Source organism: Peromyscus californicus, unplaced genomic scaffold, assembly GCF_007827085.1.
Source record: "Peromyscus californicus insignis strain IS unplaced genomic scaffold, ASM782708v3 Scaffold_11__1_contigs__length_118956290, whole genome shotgun sequence".
In the NCBI taxonomy this organism is placed as follows: Eukaryota; Metazoa; Chordata; class Mammalia; order Rodentia; family Cricetidae; genus Peromyscus; species Peromyscus californicus.
Genome location: NW_026294402.1, coordinates 89,650,549 through 89,676,939, shown reverse-complemented (window position 1 = coordinate 89,676,939; position 26,391 = coordinate 89,650,549). Strand labels below are relative to the sequence as shown.

At 38.3% G+C, this 26,391-nt stretch overlaps 1 protein-coding gene across 5 annotated transcripts in view; it reads left to right on the top strand.

Moving 5' to 3' along the window:
* Nucleotides 1-270: 270 nt before the first annotated feature.
* Nucleotides 271-26,391, top strand: part of U2surp (U2 snRNP associated SURP domain containing) — a 58,250-nt gene continuing 32,129 nt past the window's right edge. The window contains exons 1-13 of one of the 5 annotated variants that reach the window (XM_052716961.1): nt 277-615; nt 10,123-10,167; nt 11,784-11,915; nt 17,141-17,239; nt 19,382-19,496; nt 19,913-20,046; nt 20,811-20,878; nt 21,380-21,474; nt 21,557-21,592; nt 21,683-21,765; nt 22,624-22,789; nt 22,981-23,192; nt 24,122-24,165. In XM_052716961.1, the coding sequence (XP_052572921.1) occupies nt 571-615; nt 10,123-10,167; nt 11,784-11,915; nt 17,141-17,239; nt 19,382-19,496; nt 19,913-20,046; nt 20,811-20,878; nt 21,380-21,474; nt 21,557-21,592; nt 21,683-21,765; nt 22,624-22,789; nt 22,981-23,192; nt 24,122-24,165 (1,274 nt within the window). In that variant the 5' untranslated portion in view covers nt 277-570. Of the gene's footprint in view, nt 616-10,122; nt 10,168-11,783; nt 11,916-17,140; nt 17,240-19,381; nt 19,497-19,912; nt 20,047-20,810; nt 20,879-21,379; nt 21,475-21,556; nt 21,593-21,682; nt 21,766-22,623; nt 22,790-22,980; nt 23,193-24,121; nt 24,166-26,391 lie in introns of those variants that run through there. The other 4 variants (XM_052716971.1, XM_052716979.1, XM_052716989.1 and 1 more) reach the window with 4 other exon arrangements.

The following is a 26,391-nucleotide window of genomic DNA, read 5'->3' as shown; positions in this document are numbered from 1 at the left end:
ATCCTCAGGTTGGGCCGAATGCTTTTTCTCAACTCCGCAGTCACCACCACTAGCTCACTGCTCAGCATTTTAACGTGAGCAGATTGCAAATCTGCCTTCCCACCAAGGTCTGAGCTCCCGAGGGGCCGTGGCGCAAACAAGTGTCTCGCCGGTCAGATCTATTTTCTGAGCGGAGACGCTCGGCCCACGTGGCTACTGCAGTTCTTTTAAGCAGCAGCTTCCTTCCCGCCCCAGGAAGTAGAACCCGCTCGCATCTAACACCGGTTGGCTCGAGAAAGAAAATGACTGAATTATCACTTGGCCTTGAAAGTCGGGTCAAGGAGATTCCCTAAATTCCGCGGCCGGGTAACGTGACTTAGACGCCGCAATTCACCGGAAGGCGAGAGGAGTGGGCGGGGCGCGCGAAGCGCCGGGACACGGAAGTCACCCGGGACGGCGCGTCTGAGTTCTTTATTTCGGCATTCGGTTATTCAGCCTGGCTGGAGTCTGGCGCGCTCCGCGGCGATCTGCTCTCTCGGTGCTCGACTCACCCGCGCTGCTGCCTCCGCTGAAGGAGGAGCAAAGCTCAAGATGGCCGACAAAACGCCAGGCGGATCTCAGAAGGCCAGTTCAAAGGTAGTTTCTTAGAGATCTCCGTCAGTCAGCGGGTCTTCCACTGTGCTCTGGGGCTCCCAGAAATCTGTGGCCTTCGAGAGCTCACTGGGGTGAGGGCCTAAGGCCTGTTCGCCACAGTGGGCCTGGCACCGCTGCACCAAGGTGCGCAGGTTGAGAGGCCTGAGAGCGCGCGTCCGTCCCGGCCGGGATTCAGCCCCACACTAACGTGCCTGGGGGCGGTGGCGAGCGGGGCTCGCCCCTCTTTTGACTTTGGGGTCACACTAGTGATTGAGATAATGCTTCGGCGTCCTTGGGTCGCATCTTGCTGCGCTCGGAGGCCGCGGGGCTAGCGTCTGGGAGAGGCGGGAAGGTTCCCGGTCTGTTTCTCTCCCTCGCCCCCACCTTCTTTATTTTGGGTCTCACTAGCTCCTGGCCTTACTCAGCTTCTCTCATACCTTCCAGGAGATTAGCCTGGACGGTCGCAAGTGTGGGAGAGGCCCGCCAGTGGAGGGCCTCGGGGTGGGACGTGTGGAGGGAGCTGCTCTCTGTGCCTCGGGGTTCCACATGTGGCTTTTCCATCACTTCTCAGGAAGTGAAAAGTGAACACCACTTTTGAGGGCCGCGGACTTGGGGGTCTCCATCAGTGTGTGGGGTTTCTACTGGAAAGGAAAACTACTGTAGACCTGGAAAGTGACCAAAGAATAGAGCCTTGGATTTGAGTTTCCCGGGAGCCCAGTGCACTGCTGGGGAAACCGTTGGCCTCTGAAAGTAGTTTGTTAGTAAGGTTGTGTTAACATCTGGTATTAGTTGCCATCTTGGCCAGGGCGTTTAATCGTGTGCGTTTTTGTATTTTGTATTATTTTGCTTTGAGATCCTCATCCCTCAACTTGGTATGGAAGGTGATAAGTACTGCCATAAACTAGTTGTGAGGCTTTAGATGCAGAGACAAGAAGTTGGGTAACACTTAAAAGAACCTAGGGACTTAAAAGTGTATGGTTATCAGTCCATTATTAGGTAGTTAAGTTTACAGAAAAGGGAGTCTTGTATTTGCTGTTTGATTTGAAAAACAACACATTGGATACTTGCTCTCTGTTTCTAATAAGACTCGAGTTTTTCTGTCATTTTGCTGAATGATTGCCCCATATTTACTTTGCAAATAGTAATGCCTTTACTAAACATTCTTTAGTTAGGTGAAACTATGGTAGGGGGGTAGTTTTGGGTGTGCTTACACCAAACCTTTGCTGTAAGTTAATTTCCTTTCTAGTAGATTTATTTCCTCTCCTCACCTTTCTTGGGGAGAAGGTGAGTAAAGGGGTACCTCATGCTGCCAGCCTTCATTTCAGACCCATGACAAAAACAGCTTCTCACTGTATTAGGAGGCTATTACATCCAAAAAGCTAGCCACATCCATAAATATTCTGTTTTTCCTTCTCGAAGTATTAACTATCCTCTACTTGAGGCCGGATACATTGAAAACATTTCAAAGTGTGTGTTCAGACTTCCTTCTAAAAGAATACTTCTCATGGCTGTGAATGTGTAGTTGCTTCCTTTGAGTGTTAAGTAACTTGTTGGATTTTTTTTTTCTTGGTTTTTCGAGACAGGGTTTCTCAGTGTAGCTTTGCGCCCTTGAACTTGAACTCACAGAGATCCTCCTGCCTCTGCCTCCCAAGTGCTGGGATTAAAGGCCTGCGCCACCACGGCCCGGCCTATGAATAGTAAATCTTAAGCATATTCACCCCATCCTGCTTACTAGGGTTTTTTTTTTTGTTTTTTTTTTTTCTTTTTTGGTTTTTCAAAACAGGGTTTCTGTGTGTAACAGCCCTAGCTGTCCCGGAACTCTCTTTGTAGACCAGGCTGGCCTCGAAATCACAGAGATCTGCCTGCTTCTGCCTCCCGAGTGCTGGGATTAAAGGTGTGCACCACCACATCTGGCTGCTAGCTAGGTTTTTGAGACAGGGCCTCATGTAGGCCAGGCTGATTTGAGCTTGCACTGTAACTTTCAGCATCCTGATTCTCCTTTCCTCTATCTCCCCAGAGTTGGGATTATTGGTATGTGTTAACCATTCCAGCTCCCTTTACTTTTAAAAGGAAATAGAAAGCTCTTGGTTTTCAAAATGTCAGGGTACACATTGATCCTGTGATTCTTAAATCATCAGCTATCATAATGACTACTCAAATTGATGTTTCTTTTATTTTGAATATAAGTTCAGACATGAGATTATAAGATCATTTTGGCTAGGACTACAGTATTTGGAATTTCCAGCCTTTCATATGATTTGATTTCTTTCTCTGGAAATAACAGGTATTTACAGGATAGAGGTACTTATTAAGTCATTTCTAGACATTGAAGAAAATGTTAACTTTGTACAAGATACAGGGCTTTTGCCATTGACAATGGTGAAGACTTTCTTTTTTCAAAGTGTGTGTGTGTGTGTATGTATGTATGTATGTTTGGACTCTCATGCCACAGTTGCATATATGAAAGTCAGAGGACACTGGGTTCTGAGAATCAAACTCAGGTCTCCAGGCTGTGTGGCAACTACCTATATTCTCTGAGTCATGTCCCTGGCCCCCTTCGTGTCTCTTAATTACAAAATACACAAACCACTAGAGTTCTTTTTAGCTTTAAAATTAACTGTATGTATTTATTGTCAAATGATGTACACAGTGTATGTAGTTGTCCCTGATAAGGGGACTTGATTCCCTTTCATTTTCATGTAATTGTTTTATACTTTTCATTTTAATATCTCCTGGTAGACATTAAATACATATTTTAGAAATGAACAGAAATTTCCTATTGCATTTTTTTTTTTTTTTTACTAAAGTATTGCTTGGCTTCAGGAGGAGTTTTGGAGCCATGTTATAGCTTTGATTTAGAGGGGAGAGACAAGAACCTATTGTTGTTAACCTAAGATATTGCTATATATTAAGATAGTTTATTAAAAATTTGTTATTTTGTTGGGCAGTGGTGGTCCATGCCTATAATTCCCAGCACTTAGGAGGCAGAGGTAGGTGGATCTCTGTGAATTTGAGGCCAGCCTGGTCTACAGAGCAAGTTCCAGAATAGCCAGGGCTACACAGAGAAACCTTGTCTCGAAAAACCAAAAAAAGAAAAAAAAATGTTATTTTGACCTTATTTTGTTTGCATGTTCATACAAATGAGGATGTGAAGAGAATGATAATTACACTCTGTGGCAGTGACAGTGCCCCTTTCCTTTCCTTTCCTTTTCTTTTTTTTTTTTTTTTTTTTAAATGCATTTATTGTGTGTGTTTGTGTATGGGCATGGGGTAAGGTCAGAGGACAGCTTGAATGAGTTGGTTCTTTTCCTTTATTATTTGGGTCCTGGAGATCAAACTTAGGATTGTCAGGCTTTAATTGTCAGGTAAACCATTTTGCCTGCCCCATTACCCTTTTTTATTTTTATTTTATTTTTTGTTTTTAAATAATCTCTTGTGTAATACTTTCTGGGAGATGTGAACCAAAGTCTACTTAACTCCAGATAGGGAACTGACAGGCAGACCGAAGACCAGAGTAAGGATACCAGCACCGTCCAACTTGGTGAACCAATGTATTTTATGGGGCGTACTTACAGGAATATGGATGAGATGTTATTTACAGAAGAAGAAATGACTCAAAAACAGCTATTTGCAATTGGTCTGAGCTTTTTCCAGGTAACTCCGCTTGTCTGAGAGTCTTCTGGGCCTCTTAGCTGGTCTCTTTAAGGTGTCTTTGGTCTGAGAGTGTGTCTCAGGAGTCTTCAGTACTTAATTCCCTTGAAAAGGTAGCAGTCTAGGATACCTGGTTAGTTTCAGGAACTTCCTGAAGCTTTTGGATTATTTTCTGAGCTTCCCTGCAGGATGGAATGTTTCACCTCCCTTTAGAATATTGTGTCTTAAGATCTCTCCAACATGGAGGTTTAGTTTGGAGGAAGTTGTTGCACACTATCATCAAAAATTGTCTTATAGAGGTGAATGAATAAAACAGGAACTACTGAGCATGTAGTACTGAATTGAAAGACTGCTTACTAGCAAAAAAGTAATGCTTAAAAAATAGTAAAATTAGAATCTATCTAAGGCTTGAGATTCCCATTAATTCCTCTGTGTGTGTGTGTGTGAAAGAGAGAGAGAGAGAGAGAGAGAGAGAGAGAGAGAGAGAGAGAGAGAGAGGTGAGGATTTAAGTATGAAAAATTCCAAGCAGAACACAAACTTTGAAAATTCAGCTCTTCATAGTTTGCCAGCTTGAAACTGAACCTTAAATATGTCATGATTGTAACTTTATCTTAAAATATAAAATGGTTAATGTTTTTGGTGGTTGGTTGTGTTTTCGAGTGGAAGTAGGAAATATGACACCTCCTCCTTTTCTTTGAGACAGGATCTTATTCTAGCCTAGGCTAGCTTTGAACTCATTATATAGCCTAGACTGGCCTTGGACTCTGTAATCCTAGCACCCTGGATAATAAATATTCAGTATCCAGGGTGCTAGGATTACAGGCCTGATCATATGTCCAGCTTGAACTTACTCTCTCCCTCCCTCCCTTCCTCCCTCCTTCCTTTTTTCCTAGACATGGTCTAATGGGCTTGCTTCAAACGCTCTATGTAGCTTTGGATGACTTCGAACTCTTCATCTTGCTGTCTCTACCTCTTGAGTGCTGGGAATATAGGCATGTGTCACCTCCTCTGGTGTATAAAGTATTGGAATCAAACCCAGGGCCTTGTGCATGCTGGGCAAGCACTCTCCTAATGGAGTTACATCTCTGGTCTCCGAACTCCCATTTTCTTTCTTTCTTTTTTTCCCCGTTTTTTTGAGACAGGGTTTCTTTGTGTAGTTTTGGTTGCCTGCCCTGGATCTCACTCTGTAGACCAGGATAGCCTTGAACTCACAGAGATCCACCTGCCTTTGCCTCCTGAGTGCTGGGATTAAAGGTGTGTGCCACTGCTGCCCGGCTGAACTCCCATTTTCTTGATGAGTGTGTTTTAGACTTGGTTTTAGGTATATATTTACTTTATTTTATGTGTATGAGTGTTTGCCTGAATGTAATAATGTATGTACATCATGTTTGTGCCTTATGTCCAAGGAGGTCAGAAGAAGGCATCAGTCCCCTGGAACTGGAATTACTGTAAAAGGGCTGTTTGACCCCGAAGGGATCATGAGCAACAGGTTGAGAACTGCTGCTCTAGATCCTATGTTTTAGACAAGCTTTCAGCACTATTTTGCTAGATGATTATGGCTGCTGGTGTTAAACAGTATTATCTTACTGGACTGATTTGTTTTCTAAAAGCCTTTGTTTTAATTTTTTTGACTTTTATTTTGGATACTTTCCTCTTGGAAAGTAAACCTTAGAAAATACAGTCATTTACCATAGTGGCAAATGAGTGAAGAGATCATTTGGTGTACATGTTGAAGACTTTGTTTCTCTCACCCTTTTTACAATGAGCATCACTTTTTAAAAAAAATTTTATTTCATGCACATTCATCTTCAGCGTGCATGTTTGTCTGTGAAAGTGTTAGATCCCCTGGAACTGGAGTTACAGACAGTTGCGAGTTGCCATGTAGGTGCTGAGAATTGAAGCCAGATCCTCTGGAAGAGCAGCCAGTGCTCTTAACCACTCACTGAGCCATCTCTCCAGCACCAAGTATCACTTTTGAAATAAATAATAAAAATTTTGTTATGGAATTTTAGAATAAAAAATTAATCTTGCAGATTGCCTCTTAAACTGTATTGTCACTGAGAATTGATTCTAGGACCTTGTACACACTGAGTGTACACTCTGTTACTGAGGTACACCCTCAATCCCGGAAATAAGTTTTGAAAGCCAATAACACTTGAGACTATTAAGAGTTATAGGTTTGTTCCTCAACTTTTAAGAACATTTAGAGACATTAAAAATGTATTTAGCCGGGCGGTGGTGGCGCACGCCTTTAATCCCAGCACTCGGGAGGCAGAGGCAGGCGGATCTCTGTGAGTTCGAGGCCAGCCTGGTCTACGGCGCGAGATCCAGGAAAGGCGCAAAGCTACGCAGAGAAACCCTGTCTCGAAAAACCAAAAAAAAAAAAAATGTATTTAAGTGTTTCCTATATTGATAGTATTTATGAGTATGAGTAAATAATTATTATACAGAATGTTTTAATGTTCTTAAAGTTTTAAAAAGTACTACTTCGTGTGTATGGGTGTTTTGCCTACGTGTATATCTGTGGGCCATATATGTGTCTGGTAACCATAGAGACCAGAAAAAGGCACTGGATCCCTTGGGACTTGTGAGTGGCTATGTAGGTGCTTAGAATTGAACCCAGGTCCTCTGTAAGAGTAGCCAGTGCTCTTTAACCACTGAGCCATCCCCCCCCCAACCCCCAAATTTAAGTGGAAACCTTGGTTTGGCTTGAATAGCCACTTGTTAATGAGCGGGCCGAGTGGTATGTAGTCTAGAGTGCAGCTTTTTTTGTTTTTTTTTTTTTTTTTTTTTTTTTTTTTGGTTTTTCGAGACAGGGTTTCTCTGTGTAGCTTTGCGCCTTTCCTGGAACTCACTTGGTAGTCCAGGCTGGCCTCGAACTCACAGAGATCCGCCTGGCTCTGCCTCCCGAGTGCTGGGATTAAAGGCGTGCGCCACCACCGCCCGGCAAGTGCAGCTTTTTTTGGTAGGCACTTGTGTAGACTGGTATAAGTCAACAGTTATATTGAAATTCTTTCTCTTGCATGATCATGAGTGTAATGCTGAGATCCAACATTTCAAACAAGAAATTTCCAGAGTTTGGGGAGCATGCTGTGTAGCACGAGAGAGTCAGTATGCAGAACAAGGCAGACCTGTCAGAAGTATCTGAAAGTAAGGAAATGATATGCTTGAGTGGAGACTGGGAGCTATCCAGAGCTTAGTGGAATTTGATTGATTTCTTTGAACAGTGAGCAGAGCTTTGAAGGTTGTATTTTGGGGTATTAGAAAGAACTGGGGAAGATGAAGACAGAAAATGAATGGGAAATGAATTGATTGTTGAGTGACTAGTCCAGGTAGTGTTCAGTGCACTTTCATGGGGAGGGTGAAGACTGGACAGATAGTGAATTGTGGAGAGGTTTGAATGTAGGGAATAAACTAAGAGCTGGAAAGTCCTTTAGGAGAGTTGTTCCAAAATACAGATTAGAAGGAATTTGAAGCTGGAGGGCCATAGGTTAGAGGTTATTGAATTGCTGGCTTTACTTCAGATATCTTCATATCCTTTCCTAGAAGCTTTTCCTGGCAATCTTCCTTTCCCTGCCAGGTTAAGATTTGCCTGGCCAGATGTGCTCTTGTGGTATAACCATATTGTTTCAACTGTCTTTTTTTCTTTAGTGTCTAGGCCAGGGACAGGTTCACAGGTAAAGGCGCTTGCTGTCAAGCCTGACCACCTGAGTGCAATCCCTGGAGACTCAGGTGGTAGAAGGAGAGAACTGACTTCTACACATCGTTATTTGCCCTTCATAAGACACACACACACACACACACACACACACACACACACACACACACACACACACACACATATACACACCATGCACATAAAGTAAAAGTCTTAATGAACCTCAGTTTGCATCTCTTTGTTAATCATAAGTCTAAAATTATTCTGATCTGAATGCTGGGTAGTTAAGCAGCATATCATTGGTAAAAGGTTTGCAGTAAGTATTGACATCTTACCTTAGTTGAAATCAGCTGATTCATCTTCTCAGGTCCTGCTGTTACTGCTTTGTTTACAAGTTCATCACATTGTAGCTGACTTTTGAACTGGTTACCTTTGATTTTGAGATTGTTTGCCACCTTGGTGAATAGTTATTTAAGTGATAGCATTTTTTTTTATTTTTGGTTTTACATTTTGTTATTATTTTACTTATTGTGGTGACAGGATGGACCGCTGTGGGAGCTGGTTCTTTCTCACCAGGTGGATCGCAGGGATTGAACACAAGTCATCAGGCTTGGCAAGCACCTTTACCTGCTGTCGTAGTGGTCCTGAGTGATAGTCTTGATGATTAGATTACAAATGTCTGGCGTCTGAAGAGACTTAACTTTGGGGAAACAGAGTATCTGGTGGCTTTTATTTTGAAATCCTAGAAATGAAAACAAAGAGAGGCTGTCTTTTTTTTTTTTTTTAAAGATTTATTTATTTATTATGTATACAGTGTTTTGTCTGCACGTATCTCTGCAGGCCAGAAGAGGGCACCAGATCTCATTACAGATGGTCGTAAGCCACCATGTGGTTGCTGGGAATTAAACTCAGGACCTTTGGAAGAGCAAGCAGTGCTCTTAACCTCTGAGCCACCTCTCCAGCCCATTAAGGTGCTGTCTTGCAAGCTGCTGCTTCTATGTAAACTTCAGGATTATCTTGACAATTCCTTTGCTACTTGCAAAGAGTTCTCTTTGGAATTTTGAGCTGTTGAATAAAGTTGTATTACATATATAAATAATTTTGAATATTTTTTTATATGGTTTTAATATTGAATTTTCCTGTCCAGGAATGATTCTTCAAAAAGTGATTTGGATGAATGGATTTTTTTTCATAAAGTTTGTGTTTTTTCTTCTAAAAAATCTTTAAAGTTCTGAGATGAAGGTGGTAGGGATCGCAGTCCCTGCTGCCTTTTACTAATTTTTCTTAAGGGTTGGCTCACTGGGTTTCAGAGAAGTGAATGTGGATGAGGTAATTAAAACAATACTCAGCACCTTGTTTACTCTGAAATGTGTCATTTAAGAAAAAAGTAATGTGAAATTTTAACAGTTGACATTCCCCCAAAATGGCAGTATTTAAAGACAGTTCTTTTCTGTGCCAGAACTTAGCCTGTGGCATGCTTCATTAGAAATAGCTAGCCAGCTCGCTTACTTGCTCTATCTGAGACAGGGTCTCACTGTGTAGCCTTGACTGGCCCAGAGCTTGCTATGTAGCCCAGACTGACCTCAAACTCAGAGGTCGTCCTCTTGCCTCTGCTTCTTGAGTGCTGGGACTACGGATGCCATAGACCAGCCTGGCAGAAGCAGTTCTCTTACAGCCAGTTGAGCATGGAGATTTGATAAGATTTTCCTCTCCTTGAACTAGTTCTGCAGTGAATTGTGAGCCTTCTCCTACGCAACGAAGGTTAAGATGTGTGTTTTCTTGCTGTTAGAACCCATTATTTATGTTTGCTGTGAGTGACTAGAAAAACATAGATTTCTGTGTCCTAAGAAGTGCTGCTCTGGCAGTGTTGGGACTTGGGAGAAGCCTTTGTATACATGTTTTGTTAGGAACAGTGTTAGGTTTGCAGCTTGTGTTATGAAAAGGTAGTTACAGTTCAGATTTTTCATTTGCATTTATGTCATATTTGGAAATATGCAGTTAATTTTAAAGAATTTACTTAACACATTTACCTTGGATCACAGGCTTGTTTGTTTTTTTGAGCCAGAGAATGCCATTGTATTGTTCATTTTCATTAGCTGAAAACCAGTTGCTGAAAGCCAGGGAAGATTAAACCTCTGCAGTATAAACAATGTAGAAAGAGTTTCTGATCCTTTAAATACTTGCTTTTGTTATTTTGTAGAGCCGATCATCGGATGTACATTCATCTGGATCTTCAGATGCGCATGTAAGTATAAAAGATACCTTTTTTCTTTTTTTCCTTAAATATACAATTTCTCTTTATATGTCTATATGTATGAATCACATGGTAAATGAATACAGTTATATTGTGTGAACATTTAATTGTGTCTGGCTTTGTGTTTTGTTTATTATAAACTTCCTCAAATTGTATATAAACTCCCTCAAATTGCACTAGAAACTTGATGTATTTTTTTTATTGTGCTCATAAAATTCTGTGTACATGAATGTTTGTTTATATATTGATTACATTTACATACACCCTTTTCTTGCTGCACATTGTACCTGCCTATTGAAATTCCTGAAGATAAGCTGGCATAGAGAGTGCTGATCAGTTCTTTCTCATGATATAATGTTCCACTATAGAAAGTTAGATGTATTTGTTTTCTTAGTGGTTATATACCTTTTTCATTTAAAGCTTTTTGGCATTTTGAATATTGCAGTGAATACTTTTTTCCTGGGTTCTAGCAGTATTAAAGTATGGTGTGCAGACTCCTCCTCCAAGCTGTTGAGAACCTTTTAGGAGTATATGAACTCGGCTGTTTTGTAATAGGGGCTTGGGAGATGGCTCAGTAGGTAAAATGCTTGACACAGTACCTGTGTGAAAGCTGGGCATGGTGGTTCATGTTTCGTTTACTCTTTGTCCTGGGGAGACAGACAGGTGGATGGATCCCTGGAGCACCTTGGTGGCTAGCCAGCTTCTGTTCAGGTTCAGTGAAAGACCTTGCCTCAAATAATAATGTGGCAAGTGACTAGGGAAGATACTTGACAACAACCTCTGGCTTCCAGACTCCTGCACAAACAAGTGCACATGTGCTCTCCTCCCGTGCTTCATGTAGGCCAAAATAAAAACCCTTTTGTAAAAATGCCAAGGCATTATTTGCCTTTCTCATTGTGTTGACATTTTCCCTGATAGTACAGAAGCTGGTAGGCAAAATATTGGCACTTTAGCATGAATCAAGGAAGTGACTCTAAAATAAACTGTTTCATTCATTCCCATCATCTACAGTAAAGTATGCTAGTTTAAGGATATTTTAGTGGATGAACAGGGTGGGGGCTATGCCTGTAGCCCCAGCATATGGGAGGATAAAGCAGGAAGGAAGATCATGGGATCATGAAATTTAAGCTGACCAACTGTTTTAACAGACCTTGACTCAAAAAAAAAAAAAAAAAAAAGAGTATTGTTAAAACATAAAAAAGTGAAGTTGTAAAATTGTTAAGACTCAACTCTTGTATGAGTCTTTGGTTTTCATATCCTGTGTGATGAAACAAGTACATATAAGGTCTGCTACTTACTAGAGTGTGTTCGTAGTAGTTCATAACTGCTTTATGAACTAATAAACTCGTTATCTGACTTGGGTATTTGACAGATTATTTTCTTGAAAGAGAAGGAAAGAGTAACAAATGTTTCCAATGTAATATTTGAGATTTCAAGGGTAAGTCAGGTTGGAAAACCGCTTAAGGAATTTTGAACTTGGTGTTGTTAATAATGTGTTTTTTAGATAACCTAGTGAAAACTGTCAATATGTAGACACTTTGGATTAATTCTAGTTTTTAGTACTATGGATGTCATTTTTGAAACCATTTTTAAAACTTTATCTGAAGATGGATGCATCTGGACCCTCAGATAGTGATATGCCAAGTCGAACACGACCTAAAAGCCCAAGAAAACACAATTATAGGAATGAAAGTGCCCGTGAAAGCCTTTGTGATTCTCCTCATCAGAATCTCTCAAGAGTGAGTATTGCTAAAGATGATAAAGGATGGCTAACGGGTTACTCTGTCTTTGATTGAGTATGGTGGTTTTGTACTTGTTTCATTTTCAATTATATGAAATTAATATTTTTTATTAGCAATAGACTCTTTATTTAAAGAAACATTTGTAGCTTATATTAGACATTTTGTTGAAGGTGTTTGCTTAATTTTATTTGAAACTTAAACATTTGAATGTAAAGTGATTATTGTCATGTTTATTGAATTACTAGACATATTCAGGCAATTAAGACAGTCCTTGGATCTGGTGAAATTGTTCAGTAGGTAAAGGTGCTGGCTGTGCACGCCTAGAAACAAGTTGGATCCCTAGAACCTGTCTGTTTATAGGTGGATGGAGAGAAATGACTTCAGAGAGTTGTTCTCTGACCTCCACAGACATGCCTTGGTGTGCACACTGCCTACCCACAACATGAACACATACACAATATAAAAAAGGATGCAGTCCTTGTTTCTAAGATCGTATATTCTCTCTGAAAGCAAGCAGGACTAGATGTTAGTCACTTTTGTAAGTGGAGTCCTGGGACAATCAGGAACACAGAAAGAGATTCTCTTCTCTGTGTGTACATGCATAAATGTGTGTGTGTGTGTGTGTGTGTGTGTGTGTGTGTGTGTGTGTGTGTGTGTGTGTGCAGGTGCAAGTAGAGGCCAGTGGTCAACATTGGGCATCTTTCTCAGTCACTCCACATTGTTTATTGTGAACCAAGGCCCCTCATTTAACCTAGAGCTCCTCTTGCATTCTGCAAGCCTGGCTAGCCATTGAGCCTCAGACCCACAGTGCTGGGGTCACAGACACATACCTCACCACCACTGGCTTTTTGCATAGGTGCTGGGCATCCATACACAGGTTCTCATTGGTGTAGACATTTCACTGACTGAGTTCTAACCTGCCCTCGAGAAATGGGTTCTTTACTACAAAGCATCACTGGGTCTTTTAGTGTGTAAAAATCTATTTAAAATCATTTTTCTTGAGGTAGGTATATATAAGTTAGTGGTAGCATACTGGTCTAACATGTATGAGGCCCTCCATTCACTCCCTAACACTAGTTTAAAAAAGTGTACAACTTAAATAATTTTTCTTGTGAAAAAGTTCAGAAAATATTAAGTTATCAGCCAGCATTGAACACTGATCATACTTTTTTATTTCTATTTTTTTTAAAAAGACAGGATCTCACTGGGTGGTGGTAGCACACTACTTTAATTCCAGCATTCAGGAGGCAGAGGAAGGTGGATCTCTGAGTTTTAGGCCATCCTGGTCTACAGAGAGAGTTCCAGGGCAGGTTCCCTACACAGAAACCCTGTCTCCAAAAAATCAAAAGAAAAAAACAAACAAAAAAACCCCATAACCCCCCAAAAACTAACTTACATAAATGATTATATTGCTTCTTTGAGAAACACTCCGTAATTTTCTTTGCCATTTTCTCTTCTGGATATCTAAATCTAGCTGTTAGGATACTAATAAAATTTGAGCACATGAATTTTGTTTCTTTTCTTTCTTTTTTCCTCCTCCTCCTCTTCTTCCTTCTTCTCACACCCTCCCCCCCCCTTTTGTTTTTTGAGACAGGGTGTCCTTGTGTAGCCCTGAGAGTCCTGGAACTTGCTCTGTAGACCAAGCTGGCCTCAAATTCAGATGTGCCTGCCTCTGACTCCTGAATTCTAGAATTAAAAATGTGTGTCAACCATTCCCAGCCACAAATTTTGTTTCTTAAAATTGTGTTTTTTCTTGAATTTCTATGTAATTTTCATTTGTTTAAACTTTGAAGCTAACTCCAATGACAGTGAATGATGGCAAGACATTTTTCTTTCTTTTTTGAGGAAAAGATGATTTTGAATTTGTTTTAAAAGAATTGACTTTTGAGGCTGGAGAGATGGCTCATTGGATAAGAGCACTTGCTATTTTTTTGCCCAGGGCCCAGGTTTAGTTCCCAGTACCCCACAGGTGACTCACAATTATCTGTAACTCCAGTTCCAGGGGAATCTGACACTCTTCTGATCTCATTGTGCACCACATGCATATATGCAAGTGAAACACTCATAAAATAAGTAAAAATCAGAGAGAGAGAGAGAGACAGAGACAGAGACAGAGAGACAGAGAGATTGCTTGATTGATTGCCTTTTGTATTTTTAACTGCTTTTCTTTCCCAGAGGGCTTTTAATGTAACTTCAAAGTAGGTGGCCTCAATGTTTCTCTTCCATACTACACTTCCAAAGTAATTTAGTTCTTTGTTAACTTCTCATTTTAGTAAGGAAGAGAAAAACTTCAGATTTCAGGGTTTTAGGTTGTATTTAATTAACAATCCTACCTTTTAAGTTTGTGAATCAAATGAGTAACATGAAGCAACTAAACCTATAGACTATTTAGATCAAATTTCAGAAGGAAACTACTTCTAGATTGTACATATGAAGGCTTCATTAAAATACTGTTTCCTTGGACCGACTAGGTGGCTCAGGTTGTAAGGGCACTTGCCACTAAACCTGACCCACCCAGGTTTGCTCCTCGGGATCTACATTGTGGATATTATGGATGAAGAGAACCAACTCTCTCTCTCTCTCTCTCTCTCTCTCTCTCTCTCTCTCTCTCTCTCTCTCTCTCTCTCTCTCTTTGGTTTTTGTTTTTTTGAGACAGGGTTTCTCTGTAGCTTTGCACCTTTCCTGGAACTCACAGAGATCCGCCTGGCTCTGCCTCCCGAGTGCTGGGATTAAAGGCGTGTACCACTACTGCCCAGCTGAGAACCAGCTCTCTTAAGTTGTGCTTTGGCCTTCACACATATGCTTTGGTACATGTGCTCTGTCCCTCACATGCAAACACACAAAAAATAAATAAAATTAAAATGTACTAAATTCTTTAAAAATATTTTCTTTTAAAATATTGAGACTTTCATATGTATATAATCCACTATCCATCTATTCCTTTTTCAACTCCTCTTATATCCCCCCTCCCAACTTTTTGCACTTTTTCTTAATTTTTAAAAATTTAGTTAAAATAAAATTACATCATTTCCCCCTTCCTGTTCCTCCCTCTGACTCCTTCTCAAATTCATGTCCTCTTTTTCTTTGATTATTTACACACACACACACACACATACACACACCCTGCTGAGTTGGTTTTAGTGTTGCTTATGTGTATATGATTTTAGGGCTGACCTCTTGGTATTGTATAACCAGTTGTTGGCCTCATCCCTGGGGAAGACTAATTCTCCCTCTCAGCAGTTTTTAGTGGCCTCTCTTCTGTCTGGAGGTAGGGCCACTGGAGATTTCCCTCTTCCACTTAAGATGTCTGTTGGTGGTGTTATTCTGGTCTGTTTATGCAGCCAAATTGTCAGGGTGTGGCTTCATTTTCATTTTTAGGAGACACAATCTCAAAGCAGACTTGCTGGTCTCTGGCTCTTAAGTCTCTTTCTCCAGCTGTGTTTTTGAGCTATTCCTTGGGTTTGGGCACCTCACAGTCAGTTGTTCCTATATTTTGAACAGTTGTAGTTTTCTGTAATGGTCTTCTACTGCTACAAAGAGAAGCTTCTTTGAGGGCTGAGAGCTGCATTTATCAGGCAGAGGCAACCCCCAACCCCATTCCACATCTGGAGCTAGGCCTGTGGGTGTGGAGATGGCAGTGGGCAAAGGAAAGGATGGAGGATGGAAGGAGGACTTCCACTTTGTATTTTTTTAGACCAACTGGGTCTACTTAGTGCTGCCAGATACAGTGTTCTTATGTAAGTTGAGTATCTGAACTGCTTGGCATGAGAAGTGTTTTGGATTTTGGATTTTTTTTCAAGATTTTGATTTTTGGAATATTTTCATATACCTAAGGGCATGGGACTCAAGTCTAAACATAATATTCATCTGTTTTGTATATATCTTTTTAAAAATTACTAATTAATTAATTAATTTATTTATTTATTTTTGAGACAGAGTTTCTCTGTGTAGCTTTGAAGCCTGTCTTGGAACTACCTCTGTAGACCAGGCTGGCCTGGAAGTCCTAGGTCCACCTGCCTCTGCCTCCCGAATACTGGGATTAAATGTGTGCACCACCACTACCTGGCATGTTTTGTATATGTCTTATACATACAGTCCAAAGATAATTTGTTACACGGTATTTTGCACCTGGATTTTGACTGCAACCTGTTCTTTGAGATCAGTTGTGGAACTTTCTACTTGTGGTATGGAGTGTTTCAGATTTTGGATTTTCAGATTGAGGATGCTCATTTGTGTGTTCAAAAATTATTGATAAAGTTTTATAGATGCTGAAAGCTGAAATTTGCAGTAGATGGTACATTCCCAGCAAAGAAAATGAATGTTAATATCAATATTTTTGATAAGTGAGGTACTTAATCAAGTTATAAAAGGATGTGATGTGGTTTCTAATACCTGAAATGGAATTACAGATGGCTTCCTGAGAGTGGAAATGTATGCTCCTCCCACTTGACAATCTGTTTTCTGTCATTGCTACTTTTGCCTATTGATGTCTTTATTTTCCCTCCTCTATGCTTTTGTTTTTGTTCTAAGCCTTGGTTTTGTGGAATATTAGTTTAAGATGTGTTACATTATGCTGTGGAATATTTGTTTAATGATACAAAGATGTGTTACATTCTGTTATGTTACATTTGTTTAACTGTAAAGGTTACTTTGCCTACCTAAAACACCTGATTGGTCCAATAAAGAGCTGAATGGCCAATAGCTAGGCTGAAGAAAGAAATAGGCAGGGCTGGTGGATAGAGAGAATAAATAGGAGAAGAGATCTAGGGAAGAAAAGTCAGTATTGAGAGAAGGAGAAGATGAGGGCACCAGGGGCCAGCCATGGAGTAAGAAGGAAAGAAAGATATAAAGAAAAAGAAAGGTTAAAAAGCCCATAGGAAAAACGTAGTTAAAGATAAATGGGATAATTTAAGTTAGAAAAGCTGGCTAGAAACAAGCCAAGCTAAGGCCAGGCATTCATAAGTAAGAATAAGTCTCTGTGCGTTTATTTGGGAGCTGGTGGTGGGCCCAAGTTTAAATAGTCCTCAATGAATGAATATTTACATAAGAACCAGCCTGAGGTAGGCATCTGCTTGGAGTAACCCCAGCTTTTCTTTGCATTGGTACTTTTAAAACAGTAACTCTTCTAAAGACTTGGTTATCAATTAAAGGCTGTTAGAATTCAGAGGTAACATTAAAATATGTATGTAAAGACAAAATAATCTTTCTGTTTCTTTTCACAGCCTCTTCTAGAAAACAAGCTTAAAGCATTCAGTATTGGAAAAATGAGCACAGCAAAGCGAACTCTAAGTAAAAAAGAACAAGAGGAACTGAAGAAAAAGGTAATGTTTGAAGTGTATTTTAGGTTATACTTGGAAATGAGTGTGCAAGGAGCACTAGAAGCCGTGTTTCCTGAAGGGTTTACTGCTTAGATGTTTGCAGCTCCACACAAGTCAGGTCTTTAACATAAGGGATGTTTAGATGAGTTCAGCTGCTCTGCCTGTCCTCTGATTTATAGCTCTATGTGATGATGTGTGTTTGTATGCACGTGTACTGTATTTTACCCATTTCCCTTAGATGGATGATAACCTATAGAGAGTACTTTCCTCCATTTATCTTTTTTAATCAAATGTTATATCTTTGTGATTACTTGTAGGATAGAAAAATTCTACATTTTTATAGCTTTGTGTTCATTTAAAATCCTCTTGAGGGATTTGTGGTTTTACTCTTTGGACATTATATTACAAATGCTTTTTATGAATAGGTGCATTTTATTTTTTTTCTTGTTTGCCTTTTGGGACATATTCCTGAAAGGGAAGATTGTTGGAGTGAATGGTATATTAATAAAGTGATGACCGACCCCACCTTCATACACTTTCATGTAGTGAATCTTACTGAAGGACTCTTTGCCAGTCTGTAGTGTGAAAAATTATACCTCAGTGTAGTTTTGAATTTGAATTTCTTTCAGTGGGATACAGTTGAGTAGTCCCTTCCCCCTGTTTTATTTTTTTTAAATTTTTCTTCTGATTTTATTCTTATAAACTGTTGTTATAATCAGTTGGGAAGTGTTTCCCCATGATTTCTTGTTTTTAACCAAAATTTTTTTCCTTTCTTTTCCATTTCTGGCTTATAGAAGAATTTCCCTGTATTTTCTTCTAGGATTTGCATTCTTAAGAGAATCCCAACGAATCCCTAGGATTGTTTCCATTTTTAAGAAAATTTAATCTTCATGCAGTTTTTCTTGGCATATAATACAAAGTATTGATTTCATTTTATCTCTTTTCAAATAGTTTTTATGCCAGTTTTATTTATGGGAAAGTCTGTGCATCTCTCTCTGACACTAGACACTCCTTTTATTGATATACTTACCCATCTATTGAGTAACACTTTTCTCCTTGTTATTGGATGTGGTTCTTTCCTGATGTTCCATTCTTCTGTTTGATTTGGGTTTTTGAGGCAGAGTCTCATTAGTAACTCAGGCTGGTCTGGAACTCTGTCTTCCTGCCTTCACCTATGAAGAGATAGGCACGTGCCACCATTCTCAGCTGGGTATTCTTTTTTTTTTCCTCAGAGCTGAGGACCGAACCCAGGGCCTTGTGCTTCCTAGGCAAGTGCTCTACCACTGAGCTAAATCCCCAACCCTCAGCTTGGTATTCTTACTCATATATATTTTGGGGACATTAGATGATGTATAGTTGAGAATGTCAGTTCTTCTAGTTTCTTCTTTAATGCCATGTTAGAAATAGGTACTGTGGCTTTGCTTGTATTGTGTCTTTGGTTATTTGAGAATGAAATTTTTATGTTTGATTAATTAAGTCATTGCGCTCTGGAGAACTTCTCGGATTGTAATAGGCTAATATGTTTTTATGCAGTCGTTTGTCTTACAGTTTGACTCATGGATTGTCTTTAGATACATTTACTTGTTTACCTGTATGTGACAAGTTATTTTCTGCCTCTCTAAATTTCTAGTAAAGGAGCAGAGCCTTTTTGTTTTCATTATTTAGCGTATAATTATTGGTAATATCTAATGGCTACAAGTAGTAGCTATTAGAATTATTTGGGAAAGAAGAGTCTTTGTGTATGTAATTTCTTTTCTTTGTTCTTTTTTGTGTGTATGGGTGTTTTGCCTGCCTGTGTGTGTTTGTGCCCTTTGTGTGCCTGGTCCCGGAGAGGTCAGAAGAGGGAGTTGACCCCCGTGGACTGGAGTTACAGCAGGTTGTGAGCTGCCGTGTAGTTGATGGGACCTGGATCCTCAGGAAGAAGTGCTCTTAGTTGCTGAGCTGTTTCTCTACGTAGAGTGTCTTTAATCCTAGCGTTTGGTGGGCGGAAGGAAGCAGGCAGGTCTCTGTTTAAGACTAGTCTGGTCTACATAGTGAATTCAGGTCTGCCTGGGCTGCATAGTGAAATCCCTCAAAAGCCAAAAACTAGTCAAGCCACACCCAAAAAGCAGTTCTTATGTCACTAATATTTCGTTATGTCTTTAGGAGGATGAAAAGGCAGCTGCTGAAATTTATGAGGAATTTCTTGCTGCTTTTGAAGGAAGTGATGGTAATAAAGTGAAAACATTTGTTCGAGGAGGGGTTGTTAATGCAGCTAAAGGTAAGAGCAGAGATCTGGATTTGAACAAACCTTGGATGACGCAGCAATATAGTTATGGAAAACTTTTGACTTTGAGTTTCACATTTCTTTCCTATTAGCACCCTCTAGTGCTTAGATTAAGTAGCAAACTAAATGACCAAATATGGAATAATGAAGGAATAATAAAAAAACAAAAAACTTAGTACCAAGCTTAAAAAAAAAAGCAGATTATGTTGCTGGTATTTTAATGTTTCATAGTTTTGCTATAATGTGATTAAATTGTGATTTTTTTTTTCAGGGTAGAGTGATAATAATGTAAATTTAATTTCATATTCAAATCTTAATACTAAAAGCATCTTAATTTTCCTCTTAAATAAAAATAACAAAAACCAAAATTATATGAAGTTAGTTTTACAACTTAGTATTTTAAATTTCAGATGAACATGAAACAGATGAAAAAAGAGGTAAAATTTATAAGCCATCTTCAAGATTTGCAGATCAAAAAAATCCTCCAAATCAATCATCTAATGAAAGGCCGCCATCTCTTCTTGTGATTGAAACGAAAAAACCCGTAAGTAATTATTAAATAATTGAGCATTTATTTTAGAAGCTGGTATTGTTACTGGTACTTTGAGTGCATCCCCTGCAAGAAACTTTGTATGGTTTATAAGTCTGGGATAGGTGCTGGGTTTGATGTTGTCTAACTCGGTAGTTCATGTAGATGAGTGGTGGTAGATTAGGGTAGGACATGGCAATAATACTCGCTGAACATTTGTTATTGTATTCATAGTATATATTGTAAGTCAAAAGTTTTATTGTAAATGTAGGTTAATACTGTTCTTTTAAACAGTTCTGAAACTAAGATCCTAAAATTATTAGCAATATGTACATGTTTCTCAGGATGGTTTTAGAACTTCTTAGTGATTACTGTCAGAGCTGATGTTATCTGTCTTTTAATTTCTCATTATAGAGTTTTTATTCATCGGAAATAGGAGTTTTATAAGGAACAATAGGTTGATAAATGAGGGATCAGGCCACTTGGAGCCACATTTGGTTAATTAAATATGATTACATTAAATAGTGAGATTGATTTTTCTTGTGTGGCTGGTAAGATAGCTCTGAAAGCAATTACAATATAACAGCTTTATTGCTATGTAATTCACACACCTTAAAATTTGCTCTTCAAAGTCTATAATTAGGGTGGACTCTTAGTATATTCACAGTTATTCAAAAATTGCCATTTTGCAATCCCAGAAGATTTTTTCACTGTCAAAGAAACCATACATTTTGTTCGTTCTTCTTTGTTTCAACTGTAACTTATCATATTCTTCATAGCCACTGAAGAAAGGGGAGAAAGAAAAGAAAAAAAGCAATTTGGAACTTTTCAAAGAGGAACTAAAACAGTAAGTTTTATAGGGAGAATTTTCTATCATAGGCATCCTGGACTTATGATTATATCAGATGTTGGTATGTATACTAGTTATCAGCTGGCTTACAAGTGGGCTTGCTGTAGCTACAATAGCTGGTAGTATGTGCTTGAGAGTCAGCTAGCATGTAATCAATGTCCATTGCTGCTTGTCATGTGTAGATTTAATTCAATTGGTTTATTTCCTATCTGGAATCCTATTTATTCACTAGGGTAGAGGTCATCAAATCTATTAAGAGCAAAAATGTAAGCAGTAGTTTCATGTTGAATTTTCTTTTCACCCCCAAAGAGGCATTATTTTCAGTGTGGACTTGTAGAGATAGGCTTGTTCCTGTCTTGTAACTTGAGGGGCTGACTAATCTTAGTTATAATTACTGGTAATGCAAATATATTACATTATTTGAAGATGTTACTTCGATAAGCTCTGTTTCAAAGTATGAATTTGGCTTACTCTAAGTCTGCTAAATATTTTCAACAGAATTCAGGAAGAACGTGATGAGAGACATAAAACAAAAGGCAGGTTAAGTCGATTTGAGCCTCCTCAGTCAGATTCTGATGGTCAGCGACGTTCTAGTAAGTGACGTTTATTTTAATGTACGCATTTATGATTTATTATCCTAAAAACTAAGAGTTGTTCTCTTTTTTTCCCTTTAAGTGGATGTGCCTTCAAGAAGAAATCGATCATCTGGTGGTAATACAGTTTTTTGCTCTTTTAATTAATAGAAATTGTTTCAGCTTTGTGTTTCACAGAGTGTAATTTGTTTTTTTCTCCTTGTTTTAGTTCTTGATGACTATGCCCCTGGCTCACATGATGTAGGAGATCCAAGTACCACTAATTTATACCTTGGAAACATTAATCCACAGGTAATCTCAGTAAAATAAAATGAGTGTTGACTTACGGTCATTTTTGTTGTCGGACAGTTAGAAAAGTAAAATTTAGATTCTGAAGTTAATGAATCTGATGGAATTAGATAGTATTTAGTAATTGTTTTGTAAACTTGGGACTTCCTGGTTAGATCCAAATTGTTTCCTGTACATTCCTGAAGCTGTGTCTTCCCTTTAGTGACTAGATTGTGCTCTTTGAGGCACCTCTTCGGGAGGTGTAGCTTGCTTTCTTAGAGCCCTTTCCTCCTCCTCACCCCCCTCCTTCCTCCATTGCCACACATGCCACCACACTGGCTTCAGTGGTTCAGCTCCTTTGCTTCAGTTCGATTAGTGTGTTTTGGGGGATATGGTAGTTAGATGGAATATTTTGTTAAAAAAAATTATACTTCCGACTGTGCTGTGTATGTACAGTTTTCTGACTTTTTTTGGTCACCCTGGTAGATGAGTACTAGAGAAGAAAGCAATGGAGTCTGTTTTTCTTTCCATCATCCACAAATACACTCCCCACTCTTGCCTGAAATGCTGTTGAGTTTATAGCTAAACCACTGCTGTCAAACAGGAAGAGAACTCAGATACACCTTTGGTTCCAGTCGCTCTAAGACCCTAAACCCTAGCTGCTTATTTAAGTAAAATAGAAGGCTTCTAATATGAAAATACTGCAAATGCCCCAGTGTTGAGTTCCTAATATTAGGATGTAATACTATAGCATTAATACATTGCCTTTTACTTTGTGAAAATGATTTTGCTTCCTGGGCTGCATAGACTTCTTTGTGGCCCTTCCCCCCCCCCCCCCCCCCCCCCCTTTGTGTGTAACCAAACACTCTCATCTTTTAATAGATGAATGAAGAAATGCTGTGTCAAGAATTTGGAAGATTTGGTCCATTAGCTAGTGTAAAAATTATGTGGCCTAGAACTGATGAAGAACGAGCAAGAGAAAGAAATTGTGGCTTTGTGGCTTTTATGAATCGAAGAGATGCTGAAAGAGCTCTAAAAAATTTAAATGGTAAAGTTCTTATGGCCCATTTATAGAATTTAGATCTTTCTTTGGTGTAGAAGATTATTCATAAAAACTGTACTGAGACTTTAGATCAAATTTGAAAGGCTGTAAAGGAAATTTAATTCAAGTTACCAGAAATACTTTTTTCTCTGGAGGCTTGTCAAAGTAACCTTTCTCTTTTCTTTTTTCTTTTGTAGGAAAAATGATTATGTCTTTTGAAATGAAGTTAGGTTGGGGTAAAGCTGTACCTATTCCTCCACATCCAATATACATTCCGCCTTCTATGATGGAACACACACTCCCCCCACCTCCATCCGGACTGCCTTTTAATGCGCAGCCTAGAGAGCGGTTAAAAAACCCCAATGCTCCCATGTTACCACCACCTAAAAACAAGGAGGATTTTGAGAAGGTAATTTAAACAATGTACATAGGGCTGCATCTAATATGTAAATACTAAATCTGTGGTAGTATTTCTTTTCAACAATTTTATAGAAATATGTGTGTGACTCTGGCAACTCATAAAGAAATAAGTAGATATGTTCCCTGCCTTAGCCCATGGAAACCCTATATTGAATTAACTTAGGTCATATTTTTATTTGTGGCTACCATTCCCTTTTGACCCCTCGGTAAGCTCCCCTCCCCCCTTGTTCAGTGTTGTATTCAGGTTTGCTTGAATTCAGTGTTTGAATTTACTTTGTTCTAAGAACATGATAGTTTTTATTTGGTTAAGAGACTTTTCAATGAGAAAGACCACCTAAATAGTTAAATTGTTTGGATGGCAGCAAACTAACTTAGCTTCGAGGTCTTGAGGTGTGTTAGACTATATAACAACATATATGGTATTTCAAAAATAGTTAACTAATGTAGTAAAGGCAAAGGGTGAGTATTTTTCTTTATTAAACATAAAACCAACTTAATTTCAAGTTTAAGAATTTGTTGGTTCTGTTATGAGTTAATTACACTTGAAGTTGCAGGGCTGTTTTTAAAGGCTTGGGAACAAAGTAGCAAACTGTATGATCAGAGGCAAACAGTTAATTCACAAATTAAAATCTTTATCTGATAATTCTCAGTGTAGTACCTATTTCAGTGCATTGATGTGCATTCTAGCAGGAATGTTCTGATTCTTTGCATTTGGTGAACATTAATTGTTCACTGTGAACACATCCATTTGCATTTATGTAATTTCATAGTGTATAATTACTTCCAATGCAGTGATTGCCTGCAGAACTTGTGATTAGATGTGTAGTGTTTTCAATGCATTATGTATATTTTTGCTTGTTACTTGTTAACAATACTCACATATTCTATGTTTATTATCTGATGTGACTTCATATACAGACTCTGTCGCAAGCCATAGTCAAAGTGGTTATCCCAACAGAAAGGTACATGTTTTTCTTTATTATTACTGATCTAAATATAGACAATATCCCCTTCTGAATTGAAAAGAAATGGTGTTGAGGAAAAGGTAATATCTTGACTGAGCAATGGCTCCTTCCCAGTGCTTTTGGGGGATGTATAAAAATTAATAAGTTATTACACTTCGGAATTTTATGTTATCTTTTCTTTTGTTTTTATTGTTATCATTTTAGAGAGTTTTTAATAGCTTTAGAAATTAGAGTGTTTAAGTAGATTAATGTAGAGTTGTTGGTCTGGTAATTTGAAATTGTGAAGGGAAAGTAGGTATTTTAAATAAAACATGTCGTAAATTTTAGGTAATATTACAATTTGAACCAATCTATTGCTTTTCACTTGGTTTCTGGATTATCTACATTTAATATACAATCTTGGTTTTAGATGTTACTGGAGGTGCAGTTGTATTTTTTTTTTTCATGATTGATTTTGAGAAGAAATTCCAATTGTTTTTGTGAACATAAGACATAATAGGAATTTTTAGTCATGATAACAAAGATGTTGGATCTTTTTATTTTTCTTTCTTCCCCATTTTTTCTTTTTAAATACATTGCTAATGAAGAACAATCATGCTGTAGGTATGCTCTTGCTCAGTCAAGCTCAGCCTTTTCCCAAACACAGGAACACAACACTGGTTGAATAATAAATGAACACAAAAGAATTCCAAATTCTCTTTGACATTGGCCTTGGTGAGCAACACCAGCTGAACTGTCTGCGGCAGCGGGGGACCAGGAAAACATCATGGGATGGATTGGGAAAGTATACAGTTTTTGACCAGACATTGGTACGATCGACTCCAATAAATGTGGTTTTATTATAACTGAGAGACTTTTTTTTTTTGTTGTGGTTGCTCAGAATAAGATAATTACTGTTTAAAAATAAAATAATGCACTTTAAAATATAACATTTTTGTACTACACTGTTTTGTTTTGATAGAAAAGTAATTTTTTAAATGAGAAAATTATATAATCCTTAATGGAAGAATATGATTGCAATGCTTTACTCTTGATTCCAAGACAGCAGCAACTAATTGTCAGATTTTGATTTTAAATAGTCATATGAAACATTTTAACCTCCTTTAAACTTGTAATTTTTTTATAGATGGATTTTTATCAGTACAAGCCTGTTTAAAACTATAGTGGGTTATTTTTCCACTGTTAAAACGTTCACAGGGAAAGTATTTTTTGTAGCATTCAAAAAAACATATCCAGTAGTTTTATGTGTGACTCAGATTATTTCTAAATAAAATTTTGTGTATATATTTAGCTGAAAAATCTTGACTTACTATTAGAATGAATCTTTTGGTATGATAAACCATTTTTCATGTTCCTTAAATGACTGAAGTCAAGTTGTTTTTGACTGTATTGATAAAAGTTTCTGGGTCTATAACATTTGTCTACTTGGTAAATGGTCATGTATTATGATTTGCACATGAAGCTTCCCTGAGCTTTAATTTGCCTTATATCAGTGGGGGTTTTAGAACTGACTAGTAACTGCATGGCCCTTTCTAAACAGTGCCACAAAGTACGAGGGTGCTGAGTTCCTCCTCTCTAGGGAGCAGTACTTTGTATCTCACAGTTAATATATTTGTGAAGGAGAATAATTTTTAAGTTAAAATTAAGTGATTTTTTTTTTAACAATTTGAAGTTGAATTGATAGTTCTAAAGGATAATTTCCCCTTTGTAAAGATTTAAACCTTCATGTAATTTTTTGATCTTTAGAATTCTTTTTTTCTACTATGTAGAAATATTAGTGTACATTTGAGTAGGCTTGTTTAAAAACTGTAGAAAATATAGTCAGTATGAGAGATTATTTCACGATCAGGTATTTTGAAGCAGAGTATTATAGACCTCCCTCCAAAAAAAGTCTGTCTTGTATAACTATATTTATATTCTAGCAGTTACATGGACTTAATTGAGCCAAGAAAGCTCAGGATGTAACTTATATGTGTCTTCTACCAAGAGTCAATATCCTTTTGCTTTTCCCAGTTGTAACTTGCCAACTTTGTACTACTTGGGGACTGGTGGAAGTGAAGTCAAGAGCAGCTTAGGAATAAGTAAGCTGAGTCATTTCTGCCTGACACATTACTCAATATCTGAAATTAGTTTGGAATCTTTTATTAAAGATTTTATTTTCTGATTTAAAAAATTAAATTCTTCCTATGAGTACAACCAATAAAGTAACTTAATAAACAGTAG